The 25,666-nt window shown below is 36.0% G+C and overlaps 1 protein-coding gene across 2 annotated transcripts in view; it reads right to left on the bottom strand.

The window, feature by feature from the left end:
• The window catches only part of LOC149779375 (F-box/LRR-repeat protein 18-like), a 40,609-nt gene that overhangs the window by 9,628 nt on the left and 5,315 nt on the right, over window positions 1–25,666 (bottom strand). For both annotated transcript variants that reach the window (XM_089940007.1, XM_089940008.1), the window contains exons 3-9: window positions 22,734–22,866; window positions 17,856–17,992; window positions 14,810–15,015; window positions 14,308–14,396; window positions 13,365–13,521; window positions 10,830–10,965; window positions 4,893–4,975 (exon numbers count right to left, since the gene is read on the bottom strand). In XM_089940007.1, coding sequence (XP_089796133.1) covers window positions 4,893–4,975; window positions 10,830–10,965; window positions 13,365–13,521; window positions 14,308–14,396; window positions 14,810–15,015; window positions 17,856–17,992; window positions 22,734–22,866 — 941 coding nt within the window. The remainder of the gene's footprint in view (window positions 1–4,892; window positions 4,976–10,829; window positions 10,966–13,364; window positions 13,522–14,307; window positions 14,397–14,809; window positions 15,016–17,855; window positions 17,993–22,733; window positions 22,867–25,666) is intronic.

Raw genomic sequence — 25,666 nt, 5'->3', positions numbered from 1 at the left:
CAGCAATCCGGGCTGTCGCTTCCCAAGCGTGGTCATTGTCAGATTTTTCTGTGAGTCGGAAAATGTCTAATGAAGCTAAGTCTAACATTGAAGACGTAGCGACTACGTTCCAGACTAGCTTTGACGTGGCATGGAACACATTTTTGTCTACTTTGTAAAACAGTGGAGCGGACATGTGAACTGCTGCCATACTTTTGTCCAGGGCCGGAAGATCCATACTGAAGGCATCTGAATGAGTTTTGTACAAGCGACCCGAGAACGTCGCTGGTATTTGGCTTTCTGAAAAGAACGCCTTAGCATTCCCCGGATCACCTATTTGTCCTGATAGACGATCATTGATCTCCTTAACTTTTGCCGTCTGGGGAAGGAGCCAGAAGGACGGCATCTCTTCCTCCCCGTCAAGATCTACAGACGCCTTAACTTTGTAGTCTTGAGTGGCGGTAGGAGGTGGAGGGCATTCTGAAATTGCCAACACCCTATCAATTTCTTCCACTGCCGCCTTGAAGCCAAACTCAGCCCGTTCCATGGTTGGATCTGTGTACGGCTGATTTGCAGGAGTTCTGTCTTCCTCACTGTTTTCTGAGTCATGTTCTGTAATAGCTTGCATTTCTGGATAGAGCATACCAGGTGGCATAGATGACGAGATTCCGTCATCCTTAACACTGTCACTAACTCTCCCTTGTGGATAAGCCATGAACATATGGACGGCCGGCCCTGCCGGCTGGTTTGTCTGGCTTGTGGTCAGTCTGAATGTTGGCGATGGTCCTGCTATCACCAGTACCTACTGCTCCAATGGCCTGGCTGGACGGACAGATTTCTCACTAAAATCTCCGCCATAGTATTGGTATGTTGCCGGCGGTACAGCTTGACGGACGGATTTATCACTAAAATCCCCGCAAGTCATGTTTGGTCGGATTGTTTTACCAACAGGTTCCCGATGCTGGGACAGTTGGACGGCCAGTGACGTAGAGGTTGTATAAAGAAATGGATCCAATGGATCCGGTAAAAACCCCATGCGTCCTGACTTACAGGCCCAAAGGCCATGCTCGGACATGGGGGGGGGGACTTATGCCCACTGGGCAGCCTAAAATTGGGGGAACATTCCCCCAAAGAGTCAGACAAAGCTGTGTTAGCGAGCGAGGGAAATAAGGGTAATATCTGGCCTGATGTCAATAGCTGTGTCGTCGTTTCCTGGACCAAACGACGCATCTGTTCAAAGTTGGACTGTTGTACCCTGTCAACATTATTTCCCTCCATTGCCGCTGATGTTACTATGGCTGACGGTTGCAAACGATGAACTTCAGGTGGAGGGGGGACCCCAATGTCCCCCACAAGGCTCGCAATGGAGGCTGTCTTCGGATGTATACTGAGGACATCAAAGCTATCTTTCTTCGACTTGTTCCGTCTATCCCTCCCTTTTGCTGCCTTCTGGACTACATCAGCCCACGTTTGCTCTGTCCAAGTATTACACACGCTGCATGGTATAGATGATGTACACTTGGTACATACAATACAAGAGTCATGGTTGTCTTCTTTTGCTTTGAACTTTTTGCATTTCATGCATTTGGTTGACATTTCTACTGAAACGACACAAGAAAAGAAAACAAAGCACAAATTAGCAATTCAGCATGTTATTAATTCGCTAATACCACATCCGTTACTAACGGAGTAAGCGAAATTAGTCAGTGTCGCATTAACTCTTAATTAACAACACCAGTTCTGCAATAGCGTGTGTAACATGGTCTTCAGTAAACGAAATCTGTAAGGGTGACAAAGTCACTCAATTTTGAGAAAAATTGTTAAAATAATGTATACAACCTGTAGAAGAATGATTGTCCAATGCAATAAATCCAAATTTAACTTCGGATGGTCCAATTTAACGCTAAGATGGCTTGGATTGTTTGGAGGTATAATGTACGTGTTATCAGTACAAGCGAAGCTTAAAAACTAGTGACACTTGGCGGTGGCAAGGGGAGGTAAGGGGCAAGAGTTATTGCCCTTTGGTCTATATGAGATAGACCGAAAAGACGAATTTTTATCTTTTAGTAGGGCTGGATTCGAGAGGTAGCAGGCTTATATCCCTAAAGTTAATGTGATCGGGGAACGTATTTGAAGGAGAAATAAATTAGAAGGAATGGATTTTAACCACAGATATAAATTAGAGGGAACAGATTTTAACCACAGATATAATATAAATTTGAAGGAATGGATTTTAACCATAGATATAATATAAATTAGAAGGAATAGATTTTAATCACAGACAAAATTTTTTTTAGAGGGAATGGATTTTAACCATAGATATAATATAAATTTTAAGGAATGGATTTTAACCAAAGATATAAATTAGTGGGAATGGATTTTAGTGAATGCAGAAATCAAGGTAGTGAGGGCACAATAGTGTGAGCATCCCATGCACATGAACCCATTGCAAGCAGTCATTAATTTAAACAAAAATGCCCTCGCTGTATGTTAAATGGATAAATGAAGGTTGAAATGATTACTACCATACATATAGTAAAAAGAAGAAAAAAGGACATAATCTCAACAGATCACACCCCAAACATCTCAAGATAAAGTAAAGCACACATGCACACACTCACATATACTTGGTCTTGGATGTCCAAACAGAGTAAAATACATATAGTAAGCTCTATAATCTTACACCTTCTAGCCTTCAAGTTTCACAGCGATTCACCCCTAAAAGTGGTAAACCCCTCCAATTATCTCCAAGGTGCCATTAATGTCCGAGAGTCAGACAAGCACCAAACATAACAGGAAAGGAAGTTCATACAGCTGCTGCTGAGGATTATTTACTGAACTTCTTGTACCAAGGATTGTATCCCAAACAGTATGGTTGTCATGTCATTATCATGAGACATACAACATGATGTCTAGAGAATTTTAATGAAAAGATTATCTCCCATTAAGCTGCCATAGCAATTAAAGATGCCAATGGGTATCCGGGTACTCTGTTACCCACTGTTGATAATAACCCAGATAATAACACGAGCCATTGGCAACCTGTTTACCATATACAAGTTTTCTGCCAGTGCTTGTAAAGGCAGCACTGACTTTATTTTCAAGTAGAGAATCCTTTGGACTGAGATGCAAAATACATATACTTTTAATGTGCCAAGCAGAGATCTGCCTCTTCCAGTAAATAATTGAATTGTTTTTCCACGTGACAACTCTTTGATTGAGCCGCCAGAGTGGTACAGTGTCAAGTAACAGAGGGTGGTTATTTCATCTTGCTGCACAACTGATGTGTTCAGTTGCAACCCTGAACAGATTTCACAAATTGTATGATTAAAGTGTTACTTTCAAAGCTCAAGCTCAGTCTCTAAACAAAAATCCACACATAACAGTGAGGCCAACGATACGGAGTTAGACAATAATTATCATGATTATACTATGATGATTACTGGATGACAATGGAGGATTTCAGAACTTTATCAAATAATGAGGATGTATTCTTGGACCTCCTAACAGATGACATTAGGTTGTATATTTATAAGATACTGTGAATTTTAGAAAAATGTTGATTTAACTTCAGGTCTGTACACATTTAATTTCAGTTTGATTGGGCACCTGGGAAACTGATCTTTTGAATCGATGGGTACCCAGTAGAAGTTTTCTAATATTTTTACATCTTTAATAGCAATGGACTGGTGAATTCCAGAGATTATTTTTTGGGATGTGAACTATAGGGTTGGATCCTGGAAAATATGTTTTAATTTATTTTTCAACAGATGGCATCTCAAAGGAGTCAACTTAGTTATGACTACAAATTTGCTCTTTTTAAGTGTGGCCTTCAGTAATTTAGTTTTCATGCTACCTCAGGTGTTAATCCCACTGATGTTATTCCTGCCAATACCAAGAAGAATATGTCACAATGCACCAATTCTATATTTCTTTCACAGTAAACATCACATTGACCTAGCATAGCGCCCCTTACATGCCACTTTGCTGACAACGAGAATGGAGACTTAACGAGTTTTATTTTGAAATGGTCACTGTGTTGTGTCTCAATATAATGACATGATGACTGTACCGTACTCGTACCATACCATACATCAGTGTTGTGCATCCCATTATAATGACATGACCACTGTACCATACATGTCATCAGTGTAAAATCTGTAATAGTTAGACTAATCAGTGTTGTGCATCCCATTATAATGACATGACCACTATACCATACATGCCATCAGTGTACAGTCTGTAATAGTTAGACCAAACAGTGTTGTGCATCCCAATATAATGACATGACCACTATACCATACATGCCATCAGTGTACAGAGTCTGTAATAGTTAGACCAAACAGTGTTGTGCATCCGATTATAATGACATGACCACTGTACCATACATGCCATCAGTGTACAGAATCTGTAATAGACCAATCAGTATTGTGTATCCCATTATGACATAACCACTGTACCATACATGCCATCAGTGTACAGAGTCTGTAATAGTTAGACCAAACAGTGTTGTGCATCCCATTATAATGACATGACTGCTGTACCATACATGCCATCAGTGTACAGAATATGTAATAAACCACTCAGTATTGTGCATCCCATTATAATGACATGACCACTGTACCATACACGCCATCAGTGTACAGAGTCTGTAATAGTTAGACCAAACAGTGTTGTGCATCCCATTATAATGACATGACCACTGTACCATACATGCCATCAGTGTACAGGATCTGTATCAGTTAGGCCAATCAGTAAGTTGCTTTACACACTGCATCGTGTGTCCAATTATAATTACATGATGCCGACTTTATTGTACTATACATACCAACAGTGTACAGGGTTTGTACCAATTAGGCCAATCAGTTGCCACACACAATATGAACATGAAAGTAACACTTTTTTCTTCTTACCTTTTCATGAGACTTGACTGGATTTTATCGCACAAATTGTAAGGACTGTCTGTGAACAAATGAAGCATGTGGAGAAAAGGAACCTGTGATGAGAAAAGATAAATACATTTAAATTAATATACAGTGGTCTGCATTATAAAGCCCCTGAATATTATGTGGCTCACATGACACAGGCAAGAACAAGGATACCATTAAATTAACACAGTAGCCCTCACTACAAAAGGCCCTCAATATCATTTAGCTCTCATATGACAGGCATAAACAAAGGATACCATCAAATTAATGCAGTAGCCCTCATTAAAAAAAACTTCAATATGATGTGATTTTCTCATATTTCACTGGAATCAACAAGTCTCCCATTAAATTAACAGTGGCTCTCATTTTTCTCCCAGTATGATATGACTCCCATGTGACACTGGAATGAACAAGTCTCCCATTAAATTAACAGTGGCTCTCATTTTTTCTCCCAGTATAATATGACTCCCATGTGACACTGGAATGAACAAGTCTCCCACTAAATTAACAGTGGATCTCCTTTTTTATCCCAGTATAATATGACTCCCATGTGACATGGGAATGAGCAAGGATCACATTATATTAACACATTGGTTCTCTTATCATAATGAGGTACTACCACCATATGGATCATACAAATAAATTGTTGTTATTGTTGTTGTTGTAGGGTTTAACGCCATTTTTCAGCACATGATAGGCTATAGATGGCGGCCTGTATTAATGGTGGAGGAAGAACCCGGGAAAACCCTGGAAAGAACCACCAACCCACGAGAAGCTACTGGCAAGCTTTCTCACATACCTACAATGGCTGAATCCGAGACTCGAACCCACACAGACAGACATGAGATGGTACAAATAGATCATACATGAAGGATTACAGGTACGGATCACACAAGCAAGTCAAACACTGTGTAGGATTCACTATAATGAGGGACCACTGTCATGGATCATACAAACAAATCATACATGATGTAAGATTCACTATAATGAGGTATTACAGGTATGGATCACACAAGCAAGTCAAACAATATGTAGGATTCACTATAATGAGTGACCACAGTTATAGATCATACAAACAAATCGTACATGATGTAGGATTCACTATGAGGGATTACAGGTATGGATCACACAAGCAAGTCAAACACTGCGTATAATTCACTATAATGAGGGACCACTGTTATGGATCATACAAACAAATCATACATGATGTAGGATTCACTACAATGAGGGATTACAGGTATGGATTACACAAGCAAATCAAACACTATGTAGGATTCACTATAATGAGGGCCCACTGTTATGGATCATACAAACAAATCAAACACTACACAGGATTCATTATAATAAGAAGTTACTGTTACAGATCAAACAAACAAGTAAAACTTATTGGATTCACTATAATGAGGAACTACTGTCATAGATCATACAAACAAGTCAAAATGCTATGTAAAATCCATTATAATGATGGACTACTGTCATGGATCATACAGACAAGTCAAACATTACTAAGAATTCATTGTAATATGGGACTAGTGTCATGGATCATATGATCAGATCAAGCATTATGCAGGAGTAATTATAATGAGGAACTACTGTCAAGGATGATACAAGAGAATTATACATTAAGTAAGATTCACTATAATGAAGGACTACTGTTATGGATCACACAGGAAAATCAAACATTACAAAGAATTCATAACAATGTGGAAATAGTGTCACATATCATACAAACAGGTCAAACATTATGCAGGATTCATTATAATGAGGGACTACTGCTATGTCTATATATTAAATGTACAAATATAGCTTAAAGGGCCAGTATTTGTATGCCAAGTACTATACATGGATTTGAGAATCACAAAAATTAAGCAAGCTGTATAATATTTGCTTGGGCAGTGGTCCCTCACTATAAAGTACCATAACATAACAATCCTTTTCATGTAGAATGTTTTGGTGATGGATCTGATTACCATATATACTTGCATATAAGAGGAGAACAACTGCTAACTGCACATACCCAAATCTGTTGGTGCATAATGCAGTGGCAGTTCTGGGTCTCTGCAGTTTGTGTGTGTGTGATTTGGGTTTTGAATGCAACTTTAACACTTTTTCAGTCATATTGCTATGATGTCTGCAGTGTGACAGTTTACAGTGATGTCTAGCACTGAGGCATCATGCCACAGACATGTAGCATCATGTCCTTCTCAGCCACATCATCCTGACACCAGTCCTAACACTAACCTCTTAATGCTGAGCGCCAAGTCAGGCAGCTGTTAGTACCATTTTTAACAGTCTTTGGTATGACTCACCCGGGGTTCAAAGTCATGACCTAATGCATCCGAGGCAGATGCTCTAACCACTTAGGCCACCTGAGCGGTCTCTACAGTTTGTTAGGAGTAATCAGTAGAACAAACAAGTTATACCCTGACCTGCTGGTGCATTATGCTATGTCAGATTAGAGTCTTTGTTGTTTGATCTTGACTGGACTTACAGGTGTGTATATAGGGTATATTATGCAACAGTAATGCCATGTACAAGGCAACCTTACCTATGACATAATTTATGGCTACCATGAACAGCATCATAGTGAGGGAATACTGAATATAATATACACCTTTTATGAATCTATGGTCTTAAACTAAGTAATAGAAAAGAGTGAAAATAAAAAGCTTTGTAAAATTCAACAAATAATTTATTTTATTAAAATGCAAAGTGAAAATTTAAAGAGAAATTACAGTATTGTGAATTAAATCCCAAATAGTCCAAAAAGTTTTATCACCAGTCCTAATGAATGAAGTTCTAATTAAATTCCAAATAAAAATTAAGATCCAACATGAAGGCATTCATGTTCCTGTAGTATTGAATTAAACAATGTACAGGTAGCCTGAGTGATTATGTACTAACAGTCTTTCAATTAAACATAATATAATCAAAGATGTCTTTGTATGAATCACTAAAATTCCAAACTAATGTTTCTGTTCAAGGATATAATTTAAGAGCACTTTGTATTTCCAGGGAATAATTTTGAATACATAAATTCACTAAAATCAAAATCTGAATACATCAGTAAGATTGATTCTGCCTAAAGATGTTAAAGTAAGAGTGAATAATTTCTAGATAAACACAATTATAAAGCCCTCTACTTGACCTGGGTCACAATTAACATTTTCTATAAAAGATATAAAAAAAATTAATCGAACCAATGACCTGAATTATAATGACCTGTCAAGTCTTTTGTTTAATTGCAGTAATAGAATCCAAGGGTTCCTTGTTTGAATTTACTATGATTCCAAGTTAATGTCTCTTTCCAAGAATATTATATAGCACTTTGTATTTACAGAGAATAATAAATAATTTCACCCAAATCAAAATCTGAATTAACAATATAAATGATTTTTTTGTATATGTTATTGCACGAATAAACAATTTCAAGTTAAATAAGATTAAAAACCCTCTACTTGACCTAGGTCACAATTAACATTTTCTCTCTCTCTCTCTCTCTCTCTCTCTCTCTCTCTCTCTCTATATATATATATATATATATATATATATATATATAAACTATTATTTAATGGAACATTCCATTCTAGAAGATTCTGTTACTAAAATTATAATAAAGAACCTGGTAAACATAATGTCCTTGACTCGGACCAAGATAATGGTCCTAATATGTATAATTTGCTTACCAAAATAAAAACAACATGTGTCTCTAGTCATGAACAATATGAACTTGATTTTGGACAAGGTCAAGCACAAAATACAATTATCCTGAACATATAATGAATTTTAAAAAACCTAACAAACAGTGGAAATTAAATCTACAATAAACACCAAACCGCAAACGAAACAGAATAAAATCTGTTGTTGAATTCAAGCACCTGAAGATCATAGCTAACTTATTATTTCAAGGGAGATCCTTATCTATGAGTGCATTACACAATGGCAAACATAGGTCTTTTGTTTGCAGTTGGACATGAGTATATACCACACACCTGCATATTAATGCACTATATACATAAGTGTAAATTATATATACTTGTGATGGGTGATGTGAATGCTAAAGTGGGTAGCAACAACATCACACCGGAATGAATGACAATATAGAGCTTGTTGATAACGTTTGAGAGCTGAACAACCATATGACTGGTGGGACAGTTTTTCACCACTGTAGGATCCACAAAGTTACATGGAAAATCTAGATTCAGCAACAGTATATATATATATATATATATATATATATATATATATATATATATATATATATATATATATATATATATATATATATATGTATGTGTATGTATATATATATATATATATATATATATACACACACACACACCCTGAGGTCAAAAAGAATTTGCATAACGGGAAATATATATAAATTTTAATCTTGCTGTGGTTGTGCCAATTCTACAAGGTATTTCATCTTATTTGTTCCATCTGGCCAAGCTGTAAATTTGGTACCAGTCTATGCTGGAAATCAGACTGGTATCATTCCATGTGGCAACAGGAATGTACAATAGATGGTTCAGTGAGTTCCTAATGGGCCTAGGAAAACCCAAAAATTTATAATACATTACGCAAATGAGGCAAGGCCTTCTGAGTCCCAATTTGGTCCAATAAGACCTTAACTTGTAAAATACAGTGAAAATAAAAAGTCAGGCCCCACGAGTTCCTATTAGGTTCATGAAAACCTTAACTTCTTATAATACAGTGAAATTAGAAAACCATACCCCAGAAGTCCATAGCCTTTTTAATGCAGTGAAAATATAACACCAGGTCCTAAAAGTCCCCTTTAAGCTCAGGAAGACATTAAGAATATGAGGCCAGGTCCCAAGAGTCCTTATGAAGCTAAGGAAGACTGTTACCTTTTTAATAGTGAAAATTATCCACTACAGCCAAATTCCTGTACATTGCTACAGCAGAATTAAGTACATTTAAATATTCATTGACAAGGTAGGTCCATGTGGGCCTAAAATTGCTCTGACTGACTGGTTAGGTAATCTATGTGATATGCTTTGTCAATGTTTCTTCAATTCTGTTGATTTGTTATTATAAAAAGTCATCTGATGTATTTTATCTTTTCAGTATCTGCAGCAATATTTGATGGCAGATTGACATTAGTATAAATACCTTTCATGGATGTTTGTTGATAGATTCTATGAAAGAAGCCATTTCACTGATTTTCTAATTTAGTAACAATGGTTTCACTGGATGGTGGTCCTGCACCATTTGTACAAATAGGAGAATCCTTTATTCTGGCACGATTTCTGTCTAATTGAGTCATATTCTGTTGAGTCACATGTGAAAAGATCTTGAAGTCATATAAAGGTTTCTCTTACTTCAGCGACAACTGTCAAATTAGGTGTTGGACTGGCAGTGATTGTATACATTTTAAGGACCTTATTCCAGTATGCTTTACATTAAGCTTGGTCAAATACTGCCAAAGGGTTTTGAAACTGAGAGGAAGTCATGTGATGGTTTCTCTCTTTAGTAATGGAGGAGATATATTTGATTGTGCATCAGCATCATATCGCATAGGCTGAAGCGGCTCTAAGCCAAAATGTTTTCTGTAAATAAATTCCAGTTCTTTTTGGCAGTTTTTGAGAAATGATTTAAAGCTTTTCCAAATTTTAGTAACAATGACTACATTGGATAGCAAAAAGTTTTCCATGAAGCCATACAACCCAGAATATCCTATGACAAATTTGATTAAAAGTGTGCTGGTGGTTTTTGAGAAGTTGAAAATAGCTCCTCTAACCTGAGGTTGAGCTGTTCTAATTTGTTAATGGATGAACAATGTACAACTGATGAACACAGGACACACCATAAGCTCACTGCTTGAAATTTTGGACTCTTCATGACTGGAATACAAATGTCACTGCATGGACATATTTCTGATAAAACCTTTGATTTTACCTCTCCAACAAACTTTTCAATTGGATCCTGCTTGATGGTGGTGTTTTTTGAGATGACGCAAAGACGTTCAAGAAACTGTAGTTGTTGGCAGGATTTAAAGAATAACTCATCTAATTTGAGGTTTGGCTGTTCTATTCTGGAAACAAAAATGGTAAAGAGACAATTACAGCAAGAACAAAATGTTTTAAAGGAACTAGAAGTGATGCATTTATAGAGTATCAGACCTGCCAACCCAAACAATACCTTCTCAGTAAGGCAGTCAATTTTTTCTGTAAGTTAGACTGATTTCAGTAAGGTGTAACAAAATATTGTCAAGTAGGAAAATATGCATTCAAAAATTTCAGAAGCATGAGTAATAATGGTAAACGTTACTATCAACTAAAAAGTTTGTGAAGTAAAGTCAGACACTAATTACCTCCAGTAGAGTTTCACAAACTGCAGTCCCAAACATTATGGAGCTTAATGGCTTCTTGGATCTCTCAACCTGACATAATCCTTCGCTTTTGTTTTTCAATTTCACACGATGACAGTGATAATTTCTCCTATCATGAGAACACTTAAATAAACACACTATGTCCAACAAGGAAAAAAGCTCAGATAGCCTAACACTCAGAGCCCCTCTAATTTCATAACTGGACCCTCCTGTATTCTAAGTGAGGTTCCATCAGGCTTGTTGATTTTTTATATTTTTTATTTTGACTGAGAGAACTTTGATCATGCTGATGAAATGTGGAAATTTATTTTCAAGATGTTGAAAAACTAGTAAATTATTAATATTTATCCCCAAACATGCCCCTTACCCGCATGAAGATCATCTAGTTAGCATACTTCAATGAAAAGCTGTAAACTTTGTGGACAAAGTGAACCATTTGAACTGGTTGCCTGGGTTACCATACACAGTGCTCTCATGGCTTTAACATACATGCGATTCTAAAATACTATCTTGGATATTATGTGCAGTACAGGTAACAGCCAGAACCAGTCTAGTGGGTACAGGAAATATTCAGCAATCATTGCAAAAATGATGCATGGCTACATCATGTGAATAAGGCATGACAAGCTGTTATTTGATTACCTAAATGTTGTAATCTTGAGAGTTTAGGCCAAAGGCAGGATGTTTTTGTGGACTTATAAGGGTAAAGGGATCTAATAAGGTCATGTTGACTTTTGAGTCTGTGATACAAAACCAGCTGTCCTTGGCATATTTAAGGTAAAAAGGAAAGACCAACTAAAAATGATTTTAGCAAAATCACTTGAGTAAATATTTGGATTTTTAAAATGATCTTGTTTAATTGCTAATCAACTGTTCAATATGTTTCAAGTTAAAGATGAAGGAATAATAATCTGTCTCTTGCTCATGCTCACACTAGTAATGAAACACTGGTTAAACAAATTAAGTGGTGCCCATGAATATCAAACATGTAAACAGAAGCTGTATAAATCAGGACACGCTTCAGATACTAAAGAACATAAACGCTGTTGATCCACTGAGTAAGAAGTACACTGTTAGAGCGTTAGACAATGAATGAGTACACTGTTAGAGCATTAGACAATGACTGACCTCAGGACCTGGAGGAAAACATTGCTTTACATGAAATTCTTTGAGATCCAAATCAATTTAATAGTTTTGTTTTTATCTTTTCATCTCTGAAGTGCAATAATTGCAATGCTGTATGACATATAATATTAAAAAATGGTCAAATGGAAATTGGAGTCAGGACTTGTGGAATTTGGGTCAGGGCTTGTGGAAATTGGAGTCAGGACTTGTGGAATTTGGGTCAGGGCTTATGAATTATTAAAGTTATCATCCCTGGGCCTGTGGGTAAAATAGTTTTTCTTTGAGCACTGCATAACCATTGCCTTTCCTGCTTTATTCACCCCCAAGTATCTGAATATCCCTTTATATTTTTCTTTTACTACTATTAAAAAAATTTGAGTGGCTTACTGTCCCTTTTATTTTGAACATATATAACTTGTTGGACATGATCTTTAGAAAATTCTGTAAGCAACAGCTTCATGGTGCAGACATTTTGCAAGAAAAAATATGTACATTTAAAGCATCTGAGGTACATCTGTCAAGTTAGTCTGGTTCCTTGTCTAACCTCGCTGAATCTACTATGAAACCCAGATCCAAATTAGACACAGACAAGCCAGTGTCTGGATGCTTTTAGTCGTTAAGTCCAAACTTTAAGGGTCACTTCCATTAGACATATGGTCAAATCGTAAGGGTAGGCAGGACTGGAGTACCAATGAAATGTGATTTTTTGTAATATCATGAAAACTGAAATGCATGAAAATAAATGAATCTAAAATAAGCAGGAAATTTAATATATATGCTTTTTTCTAATCAAATTACTTTTGCTTTTTGTTATCATTTTTTTTTACCAACTTTGTGGAACGTAATTTTTATACATAAAATATGGGCTAACTTTAACAACCATAAATTTAGCACAAATGAAAATATTCATAAAAAATTTAATAAATGTTTTGTTTTTGTTTGTTTGCATAATTAGATTATACATATTTAGTACTTACCGAAGATCTTTCAAAGAATTTTTAAAACATGGCAGTGCCTTCCAAAGACTTGAAGTAATATTTGATACACCTGCAAGGCCCAGGTAAGCAAGAGACAGCTTTTGTAATTGTTGACAGGCTTCTCCAATAACCATCAAGGAATGGCTGGATCTGACACCTAAAGCACACAAAAATTTTGACAAGTCAGAACACTCATGAGTGATATACAACCAGTACCCAGTGAACACTCATGAGTGATATACAACCAGTACCAAATGAACACTCATGAGTGACATACACCAGTACCCAATGAACACTCATGAGTGATACCCAATACCCAGTGAACAGTCACGAGTGACATACACCAGTACCCAGTGGACACTCATGAGTGATATACACCCAACACCCAGTGAACACTCATGAGTGACATACACCAGTACCCAGTGAACACTCATGAGTGATATACACCCAGTACCCAGTGAACACTCATGAGTGACATACACCAGTGAACACTCATGAGTGATGTACACCAGTACCCAGTGAACACTCATGAGTGACATACACCAGTACCCAGTGAACACTCATGAGTGATATAAAACCAGTACCCAGTGAACACTCATGAGTGACGTACACCAGTACCCAGTGAACACTCATACATCCAATACCTAGAGAACACTCATGAGTGACATACATCCAGTACCTAGAGAACACTCATAAGTGACATACACCCAGCACATTGTGAAAAGTCATGAGTGACTTACACTCAGTACTTAGGAAGCACTTGATCTGTACTAAAAACTTTAATTCTTCTTGAATACTGGGAATCACTTAAAACATGCAAGCACAGTCATGTGATCAGAAATGTCACAAGATCCACAATTAACATGGCAAAAGTAGAAAGTATTCTTCTAGTGACAGTGTTGTGGTGAGATATCCCAATATACTGTTTAAATATTATACTTACCAGGCAGTCCTGTCAACTGTAGGTACTGAAGATTCTTCCATTTGGATAGGAGTACTATCTGTAAGTCATTCAAGTCGTAGGACTCCTTGCTGAAATCAAGAAGGTACTGATTAGTGGCTTAAACAAACTTTGCCATAACTTTAATGTCAAAAAGGTCATTACATGTTTGTCTAGAAATCTGAGACATGACTACATGCACAAGATGACACAGACATGACTACACATAAAGTATGTCATACTTGCATTTCTACAGCACGAAACTGAATTTATCAAGTAAGAAACATCTTGTTTAACAACAAAATTAGCTACTTACGGAATTATAAGCACTGTTATATAGTATTTTCTTTAATTATCTTTTAAATTTTAAACCATAAGCACATTTCACAAAAGAATGACAGACATCCAGATCATATATGTTACCTATTTGCAATGTTATAAAAATTAGGAACAAGTATTTAGCATAGAAGACAATATGATACCACCTGTCCAAGCATAAACATACCATGGTTCATAAATGCTCTTCTTTGGATTTTGATACATATGAAGGACACTGTTAGTGAAGCCAACATTGATAATCTCGAGGTGTGTGAGATCTGGACTTGCTGTAACCAGTCTTCCCAGATCTCCTTCTGCTACTGTTTCTGTATCTGTTGAGTCAAATTCCAAAGCTTCACAACTACCTGTAGCACTGGATGTTGATGGGACAGCCTACAAAGAAACAGAGCAAATGTATAAACCAACAGCACTGTCTCCCTACCCTCCTCTTTTTCCAGGTTAAGCCAATGCTTGATGAAAATGCCACCCATACTTTTATATATGTTATTAGCTAGGTCATAAAAAAAACTCCAAAATAACACAAGGCAGGTCCACATGGGCTTATCATAAAAAACATACTGTAATACACAGGTCCCACATTAAAAAGTACTTCATTAAAGCATATAACACTGGTACTGTATATGCTCACTTATAAGTAACACAAAACTTCTAATTGTATAGACCCATATCTGTCATTGCATAATGTACTGGGAGATCTGGGTCTATACAGGTTTTGTTAGGAGTAATCAGTAGAACAAGCAACTTAGACCCTGAGTTGCTTGTGCATTATGCATTGGCAGATCTGGGTGTAAGTTGTTAATACTTGGACCAGATTTATGCAAGAATATACATGGTAAAGATGGATCCCATTTGTTTGTATTGAATATAGTTATGAATTTGCTGCCTAATTTATTTAATTCTAGGTCAGAATTTTTGCAAGGGTGTCACTACAAGCAATGGGATTTTCCCTGATAGTTTGGCTTTTAATGTAGAAAACTTTAATGGAACTGGTTCAAGTTGAAAATACATGACCATTTAATTCCACATTAACTTTCATCAGTAGACTTTTCCTTTCTAATTCTTCAAGTCCTAACATATTAGAATTTTATAGCTTTTACTGTTATCTTTTATTTTATATATATATGAATGGTTTTGACAAACATGGGTTCTGTAGACTTGACAGCAAATTACCATATGATGTATCACCATAGCTGCCAACCTTCCAGGCTCATAATTAGTGAAAATAGGGATAAAAAGTCATGAATTTGGACATGAATTAGTGAAAAATACCATGACAATAACTCCATCCACTCTGACCGTCAATACTACACTATATCAAGATTGCAATATAAAACTAAAACACTAAATATATGCAGAAATATGTATTTATCAAGACATGATACTGTGGCAGACTTGAACTTCCTCAACTGCTTGATCGTAAATTTGTTTTCTAAACAGTTCTGACTTCTTATCTGCTGGTTGATCTTGGTGACTACCATTGCTGACAAATTTTCTGTAGCTAAGGAGGCCCTAAAGTCTGTCTTATTTTTCCTCACTAGAGAAAATACTCTTTTGCTGTCACTGTTGCTGTGAGGAATGCACAGGAGCTGCAGCACTTTTGGTTCTTCCACAGGAAAATTTGGAAGTGATTTTCCAGTCCGGGAACATTTGTCGGAACAAATGTTTAGCATGTTCTCCAGCTGATAAAGGTAGATTGTGTTCGACAAGAAAACTCACAAATAATGCTTCAGCGTTGGTAGCTTGCAGGTCTTCTGCTGATGGCTTAATATATTCCAGAGCTGAAATCTGTGAATTCTTAATTTTCCCAACTTCTATGTGCTTTTTGCAACCGATGTGCTTCCTCATGTCGTCTCCGAGACCATGCCCAATACTACAATTTGTGGCACACTGAGTGCAAAAAGCATGATTTATATCAATGTTTAATGGCAGAATGCACAGCCAATTTTTGATATATTTCAAATTAAAATTCACTTTTTGAGCAATACATTTCTTTTTCCTTAGTGGTGAAGACATTTTCAAGATCTTACCTGTGATGCTGAACGGTAACTCAAATCAGTGGTGGTGACGCATGCGTGGAGCAAAATTCTGGTTAGGCCCCAGTTTCTCTCAAATGCATTTGTAAAACTACTCTTATACATATAGATTAAAATAGACTATATTGCTTGCTACCGGGCCAACTATACTAATCGGCTGTAGTTCTACTAATATCGCGACCAGCAGTACCAGACTGTTTCGGCAACTGCAAATATCGTGACTAGTGCTTAACGGGAAATCAGTTATTTTATTGAAGATTTAAAATAATTGACAATTGGAGAATTTGTGAATATTTGGCTTGTGGCGTGAAAAAGTCGTGAAATTCACGCCAAATTCGTGAGGGTTGGCAGCTATGTATCACTACCACTCAAAATGTTAACATGCTCCCTCCATCACTGCTGGTATACTGATACCAAATCACACTATGTGCTTAATGCAGTTCTGACAAGAAAGAGAAAAATCAGCTTTGGATCTGTCAACATCTGGAACATTTTACCAAGCTATGTTGCTTCAAGGAAGTTTGCAATCCAATTAGGACCACTTTGATGCCTGGTTATTACAAACAAATGCTTTATTGTATATAATTGTCCCTAGCCCCACCATCCCCACCCCTCGTACATTGACCCTGACGCTGTTCCCTGAAATTTAATCAATCACACATATCAAGTACTTTTCTTTCACAAAGTTAAGGAGATAGTATCAAAAAATATTTTTAATGCACCAATGACTGGGAGGGGAAGGAAAGGAGGAGTTTGGGCATACCAAATAACATGCAACTCTGGCACAGGGATCATGGATACTACATGAGCAAGTCAAATACCAAATATGCTCAAATTGCTTCCAAGATTATGAAGCAGATAAACAGAGAGATACAATAAATCAAAATCCTTAAGTTTGCAGTTTCTATGTGTAACTAACTAGAATCTGGCAACATATACACACTAGAATTATTGAGTGTAACCATAGAGATCTCACTACTCATCTGCTTCTGTGTTGCAAGTGTACAGTGGGATTGCTAGACTGGTTCTGTTTCTGACATCTTGCAAGTCAAGTGCAAAGCTTCTCAGAAAAAAGAAACTAGGAGACCTAAAGTATACACATACCACCTGCAGGATTAAAATGTGGATGAGATCCATGGAAATATCAGGCCCATTTCAATTTGTCAATAACAAACTTACTGCTGATGACAATGATGGAGCACCAACTCGCAGTCTTTTATTTCCAATCTGGATGGCTAGTTTTGCATCCTGTTCCTTGGTCTGCTTGCTCTGATCTGTGGCTAGGCCACATGTAACCACTGACAGGCTTTTCAGCCCTACAAAGAAAGATCAAGCAGATCTGATGATTGTTATACTCGTATTTATCAAAATATGTACCAACAAAGTGGATAAGACACCTCAGTTTCCCTAATTTGTTCATCTTCTTTATTAATGCTAATTATTCGTAACTGGCAGATAGCACATAATTAGAACTGTTTGGATCTTACTTTTCAACTTGATTAATTCTGAACAGAGAAGATAATTTTGTTCATGTATATTCAGTTAAACTAACATTTTCTGCCCTATTCCTTTCTTAAATTTTAATAATTTAATTTGACTTCAAGTCTCAATTAAATGTAAATACCGAAACTGGTACAATAAATATAAACTGTATTAATTACACATATATTAGGGAGGAACAAATTACCCCTAGAGACACAAGTCATCACAAATATCCATACTTCATAAATTTTTGCCCCACCAGTGCTTCAAGTTGTGGCTAAAAAGTCGGAATTAGCAAGTGAAAATCATCCAGTGGTTACCCTCTAATGAAGTTCAGATTCATAATGCAGCAACAAGAAAATGGCAACAGTTTTTAGTTTCAACTACAGTTGTTACCCTCATGTATAGCCCATCAAGATATGCCCACCCCTCTTTGAGGCCTTCTGGCCTGATACTGAAATAGTATGCGTTAACCATGTTGTCACCCTCCTGTGAGGCCACTTGGTTTATGGGACATCATGTCAAAGATGGGCTTGCCATATAAGAGGGGAACCAATTTACCACATTTTACTCTAAAAAATGTTTGGCAGATGATATGTTATCTGCAGCATAATCCTTGTTCAATTGTGAGACTGCGAGTAACTACATTAAGTTACCATCTTTATGAATGACCAGTCTGGCCTACAGCCAGTTTAAAGTGGCTGGACTAATACATTACCTGTGCAATTAACCTTAGTTATTGGTATTGAGAAATGTGAACATGGAGTCAAAAATATGAAATGTAGTCAGCTGCTAAATGACTATTACAAATATGACTAAAGCTTTAATAAAGAACTATCACGAGAAAAAAATTAATGTTAAAGCCTTTATCAGCAAATTTGGGGTCAGCCAATGTGTAGATGGTTTAGAAAATTCCAAAAAATTAATGTTAAAGCCTTTATCAGCAAATCTGGGGTCAGCCAATGTGTAGATGGTTTTGAAAATTCCAAAAAATTAATGTTAAAGCCTTTATCAGCAAATGTGTAGATGGTTTAGAAAATTCCAAAAAATTCATGTTAAAGCCTTTATCAGCAAATCTGGGGTCAGCCAATGTGTAGATGGTTTTGAAAATTCCAAAAAATTAATGTTAAAGCCTTTATCAGCAAATGTGTAGATGGTTTAGAAAATTCCAAAAAATTAATGTTAAAGCCTTTATCAGCAAATGTGTAGATGGTTTAGAAAATTCCAAAAACTTCATGTTAAAGCCTTTATCAGCAAATCTGGGGTCAGCCAATGTGTAGATAGTTTTGAAAATTCCAAAAAATTCATGTTAAAGCCTTTATCAGCAAATGTGTAGATGTTTAGAAAATTCCAAAAACTTAATGTTAAAGCCTTTATCAGCAAATCTGGGGTCAGCCAATGTGTAGATGGTTTTGAAAATTCCAAAAAATTGATGTTAAAGATTTTATCAGCAAATGTGTAGATGGTTTAGAAAATTCCAAAAAATTCATGTTAAAGCCTTTATCAGCCAATCTGGGGTCAGTCAATGTGTAGATGGTTTAGAAAATTCCAAAAATTTATTTTTAATGTCTGACTCTAGGATATAGCAGATGATGACAGTTGACAGTTCTGTCAGGTTAATCTAGGTATCCTATTAAAAGAACACAACATTATGCTTTTTAATAATCACTCTTTTAATTTGCTTCAACTAAAACATTCACTTTTTTCTTCTACCATCAATTTGCACTCAGTGGATGTCTGTTCCTAGTGTCTAACATGATCAAATTAATAGATCTTTCCAACCTAAAATTTGAAATGGTCATTAAAGTTTTTAAGTAGGTCATCCTATGGCTAATCAGGGGTGATAGGTATGGTTTATACATGCTTACAAGTCTAACCTCACTGTAAAATGCATAGACCAAGCTCGCCATCACATAATGCACTGGTAGATCTTGGCCTCTGTAGATTGTTAGGAGTAATCAGAAAAACAAGCATGACAGACCTAGGTCTACTGGTACATTATGCGATGGCTGATATAGGTCTGTGTTCTTTGCAACCTATAAGCAGTATATACGGTACTTTGAGTATTGTCCCCTTGGCTATATCCAGAATCTAAAACCTTTCTTGTCCTTTACTCATCCAGTTCAAACAATGTACACTAAAGACAGTTACCTTCCCTTAATCAGTGTAGATGAATCAGGTTTTATGGAAGAGTCTATTAAAATGTCACCTTTGATCCAAACTAGCCCAGCACTCCCCTGACCCCAATATGCTGCATCCAGAATCATAAACCTTCAGTAACGTACTTTTCCTCTTACATCATCTTATCATACGAAATATGATCACACTCTCTCAAATGGTGTAGGTGGAGTTCATGTAACAAGACAGATGCACATATATACATACATACTGACAGACATATTCCACTGCAATATACCTGCTAAAGCACAGAGTATATATACATCACAGTGTATTTTTAGATCTGATTAAAAAATACTGATATACGATGTGTCAAGTTATACTGGATTTTGTAGGTTGTGTATATGCGTATTTAGGTATTAATGTCCTGGCTAAATACACAGTGCCATCTAAAAGTAAATGTAACAAGTGGCTCAAGTGGTCCTGATATCACTCATCTGATACACACCAGCCAAATGTGAGAGCAGTTGATTGAGAAATCTGGATCTATAGGATGCTTTCTAACAAAATTTCTTCCATCATTGTTGATCGCATATATTAAGAAAATAATCATTTCAAGGTTACTCTAGTTATCACATTTTAATCCATATTTGACAGCCAATTTGACGACCCAATTCTGAAAGGCCTCTATGCCAAGATGCTTTCTGTCAATGGTCAAATTCTCATGAGTGCTTCTAAAAAATAAATTTTTGCAAATATTTTTTTTGTATTTTTAGTAATGGTGGTCATTTGATGGCAGATAGGTATCATTTGTATACATTGGAATGGCATCCAAACAAGGACACTTTTTATAACAGCAGTCATATTTCATGGTAGATTGGAATAATTTTATAGTTTTAAAACTTTTTAAAACTAGGATAATTTTGGCAAAGTTTGGTCAAATTCTGTTGCATAGTTTGTGAGAAGGCACCATTTAAAGGATTTTCTATTTTAGTACCAGCAGCCATATCTGACAGTGAACCAGCATCATTTATACAAAACTAAAATTCCTCCAAACCACAAAGCACTGCCAAATGTCAAAATCTTCTGAGCAGTTACATAAAGTCTTTTCTATTTTTATATAGCAGCCATATCTGATTGCAGACTGACCTAAGTGAAAGGCCTTCAAATCAGAAAAACAAACTGGCATAACTCAAAGGCCTTCAAATCAGGATGACAGACTGGCATAAACAAAAGGTCTCAAAATCAGGATGACAGACTGGCATAACTGAAAGGCCTTCAAATCAGGATGACAGACTGGCATAACCAAAAGGCCACTAAATCAGGGTGACAGATTGACATAAATTAAAGGCCTTCTAAAGGTTTCTTCTATTTTTAGTTAAAATGACCATACTGTATGATGGATCAGCATTTACAGAAGAAATGTAGAAGCCCTTCCTGCCAGTAAGCTCCATGTAAAATTTAATCTAAGCTGTTCATTAAACCAGTATTTGATAAAATGTAAATGACAACTGTGAATGGATGATGCATGATGGATGGTGACACATGCTCACTTGGCCTAAAGTCAGGAGGACAAACACAGTGACCTATATGACAAAAGACAAACTGTAAAGATATTAAAACTCTCCAAAAGGTACACAAAACAAGGTCAGAGATATAGTATCCATAAAATATTGGGTCAAAATTTGCTTAACCACATTCTTTTAAAAAGGTCACAATTTTCTCTGATGGTGCATCATAAAAGAGCATGTAAATAAAGAGTATTTATATTTGATCAACTATACCTTCAGAAACTTGTTGGCCATTATGAGATAAAATAACAGAGCTCTCTATACATTTTCGTTATAATTGGATAATTGATATGCAGAACTTACCATCTACACTCCATTAAACAATAAGTCCAACTGTAAACTGCACAGACCTAGATCGGCTGTGACAAAATGCACAGTCACAACTTGGTCTGTGCAGTTTGTTAGGAATAATCAGCAGAAAAAACAACATAGGAACTGATGTATAGCACATTATGGTACAGCAGATTCTGATCTTTGTTGTCTGCAGTATGACTTGACTAATAAGTGAGTATATATGGTAAAACTAAGGACTAGAAAGCTGGGGAACATGGAAGGAAATTGGAAATTGAGGAATTCAGCAGTAGGATACAACCCCCCCCCCTTTATTCATCTAATTTCTTGAGAAAATTATTACAGTCTTTTGGTGTTATTTAATTTTGATATTACTGGAATACAGCAATAACATATAATATACTGGTAGACAGACTGCTTGAGAAAAATTGCAAGAAATATGTTCTGGGAACAGATATGAACTGAATCCATGAACAAGTGACAACTAGATTTGAGAAAGAGAATTTCACCACTCATTTCCATGAACAGACAAATAGTTAAAACAATTAGCATACAGATTGGATGCTGCTGAAAAGGAGCGGCTGATTAAACTTACGTAAATTTCCTGCACATATCACAGACATAATATTTTGTTGTCCATATGAAGAGTGGTCGTGAACTCCGGAAAGATTCAGATGCTGTAGATGTCTGCAAGATGTGACCAAGGATCGTAAGCTATCAAGTACTTCCTGCAAAAGTTGCAATTGATAACAGTCTTGTATTTGAGATAGTAATGGAAGTTTTACTGGCAACACATCAGAGATGGTACATGTAAAATGGATATTTCTGACACTAAAGCCACCATTACATCCTAAAATACGAGACTGCATTACTCATTCTAAAATAGTTCTAGAAAATTCTGATGATAAATACCAGAAAATTTATACACTGTCACAGTAGAGTCATGACATTACAATGACATCCAAATTTCTAACAGTATATCCTAGATTTTACTGTAAAACTTCTGATATTTGACCAATCAGAGAGAACATTATATTTAAAAGTGTTTTAAGAATAACATAACATTATTTACTTTTATATAATGCATGCCCACCTGTGAACAACAAAAACACAAATCTGCTGTCACAATATGCAGGTAGACTAAGATCTATGCAATACGTTCTATTTATGATTTCAAGCTAATAGCATAACCACTTATCTGCCAGTACATAATGTGATAGCAGATCTGATTCCATGTTTGCACATCACATGACATCAGATCTAGATCAATGCACATCACATGATAGCAAATCTAGGTCAATGCACATCACATAACAGATTTAGGTCAATGCACATCATGTGACATCATATCTAGGTCAATGTACATGACAGCAGATCTAGGTCAATGTACATGACATGACAGCAGATGTAGGTCACTGCACATCACGTGACAGCAGATATGAGTCCATGTTTGAACATCACATGACATTAAGGTCAATACATCACATGACAGCAGATCTAGGTCAATGCACATCATGTGACAGCAGATCTAGGTCAATGCACAGCATGTGACAGCAGATCTGAGTCCATGTTTGCACATTACATGACAGCAGATCTAGGTCAATGCACAGTATGTGAAAGCAGATATGAGTTTATTTCTGCACATCATGGGACAGCTGAATCTGAATCAATACTTGCACATTGTGATAGTAGTTCTGGGTCTGTCTGCCAATCATGTGACAGCAGATCTGGGTCTATATGCATAATGTGACAGCAGTTCTTGATTTTTTCTTTTGGTAGATGGATGTTCATTATAGACACACACCTTCTCTTTAAATTGGCAGGTAAGACAGTGACTCTGGGCTAGGTGTGGAAGTTAGACTGGGACTGGAATGTTTTCAAAAGAACAACATATAAATAGTGTTGGGACTTTTGTAAGGACTCTCAGTACTAAAATTCAGAAATAAAATGCTATACACAGTTATATTAATATTGTTACAATGTTAGGTTACTTATAGCAGTCATGAAAGGGAGACCTGAGTGCCATTTTGTATAATAATCTATACATCCATATAACTGTTCTAAGACTACTGTACTTTTTTCATTTACAAAAGGCTGATGAACACCTTTTGCAACAAGTTTATATTTTTATTTTATGAAAAAGAAATCTTAATAAACTTACACACAAACTTGACAAGACCTTGTTGATCTTTTGAACAGTGCAAAGTTAAGCTGCTGTTTAAACATGAAAACTAATGATCTGAGGTATGTACATTTAAATTCATGATGACAGTTGCTTCTGTTTAAACAAAATCCAGATAAAAACAACAAAAACCTACCCAGAAAACACTGAATTTACACTTACATGTGAACCATGAAAAGTAATGACCCAATCACGAGGTTGAATATAAATGTACATAGCTACAAACTTTAGTTCAGTTCTGACTGCATTTATACTGTATGGGACAGGTCTGACTGCATTTATACTGTATGGGACTGGTCTGACTGCATTTATACTGTATGGGACTGGTCTGACTACATTTGTACTGTATGGGACTAGTCAATTAATTTATGGTGCTTTCCAACTGTGGCAATTTTTTAAAATTCTTTCATGCATCACAAGATGAAATTGTTTCAAATGATATAACCCTTTGGAAACTTAAATGGTCTCTCCCTGATAAAAAATAAGCTTGAGCAGAGATAACAATAGTCACCATTGTAAACACTGTTATAAAACCAGTATTAAAAGACAATGTCAATTTCAGAGTGAGAAAGGCATGTTTTTAACATGAAGCCATCTGACTTTCTACTTGTAGTTTACAGCTCAAATTATGGTTCTGTCATTAAGAGCAGAAGTTTAGTAATTGTTTCTAATTAATCTGACCTTGGCATATTGTTGAAATGAATAATGTTGAAAATTGTCAAATCTTAAATGTTCAACAATTAAAGGCATTTTGTGTGGTTATTTCCATGTGTCCTATTATCTGATCGTTCTTGTTAGAATATAAAAACAAATTTTTTATGATGATAGAACAAAACCTAATCAGTTATATGGAAATTATGTATCAATAACCTAATCGCAATATAGATCTAAGACATTTAACTATTTCAATGCAGTTTCCTGTTTGTGACTATTGGAGTGTTTGGCTATTGAGAAAAAAATAACAAAAAAATAAAAATAAAACATGCAAAAAATTTCTTTCACGAATAAAAAGCATCAGAAAGTACATTTGGCACAAAGAGTCTTTTTTTTTAAATAAATCTCTCAATACTATTTTATTGGATATTGGAATGGACAGATGAATTCATTTAATTATTTCTGTTGCAGTTTGCTTAATATACTTTGTTAAGTATTGCATGAAATTTAGTGTTATTGGACTCTGAAGTGAAAAATATGATAAAATGAATGACAGATGTCAAACAATTTACAACAAAATCGACTGATGTGAAACAATATTGCACAAGTTCCAACAGTTGCTGCATGCACAAGCACAGCCAAATCAGGTCAAGTATTGGGAGGGTGTTCCATAATGGCCCAGACTTTCCTCA

This window comes from Sinohyriopsis cumingii, chromosome 17, assembly GCF_028554795.1.
Source record: "Sinohyriopsis cumingii isolate HCF-2022 chromosome 17, ASM2855479v2, whole genome shotgun sequence".
In the NCBI taxonomy this organism is placed as follows: Eukaryota; Metazoa; Mollusca; class Bivalvia; order Unionida; family Unionidae; genus Sinohyriopsis; species Sinohyriopsis cumingii.
Note: the sequence above shows the minus strand (reverse complement) of the source record. Positions and strands in the feature narration are given on the sequence as shown.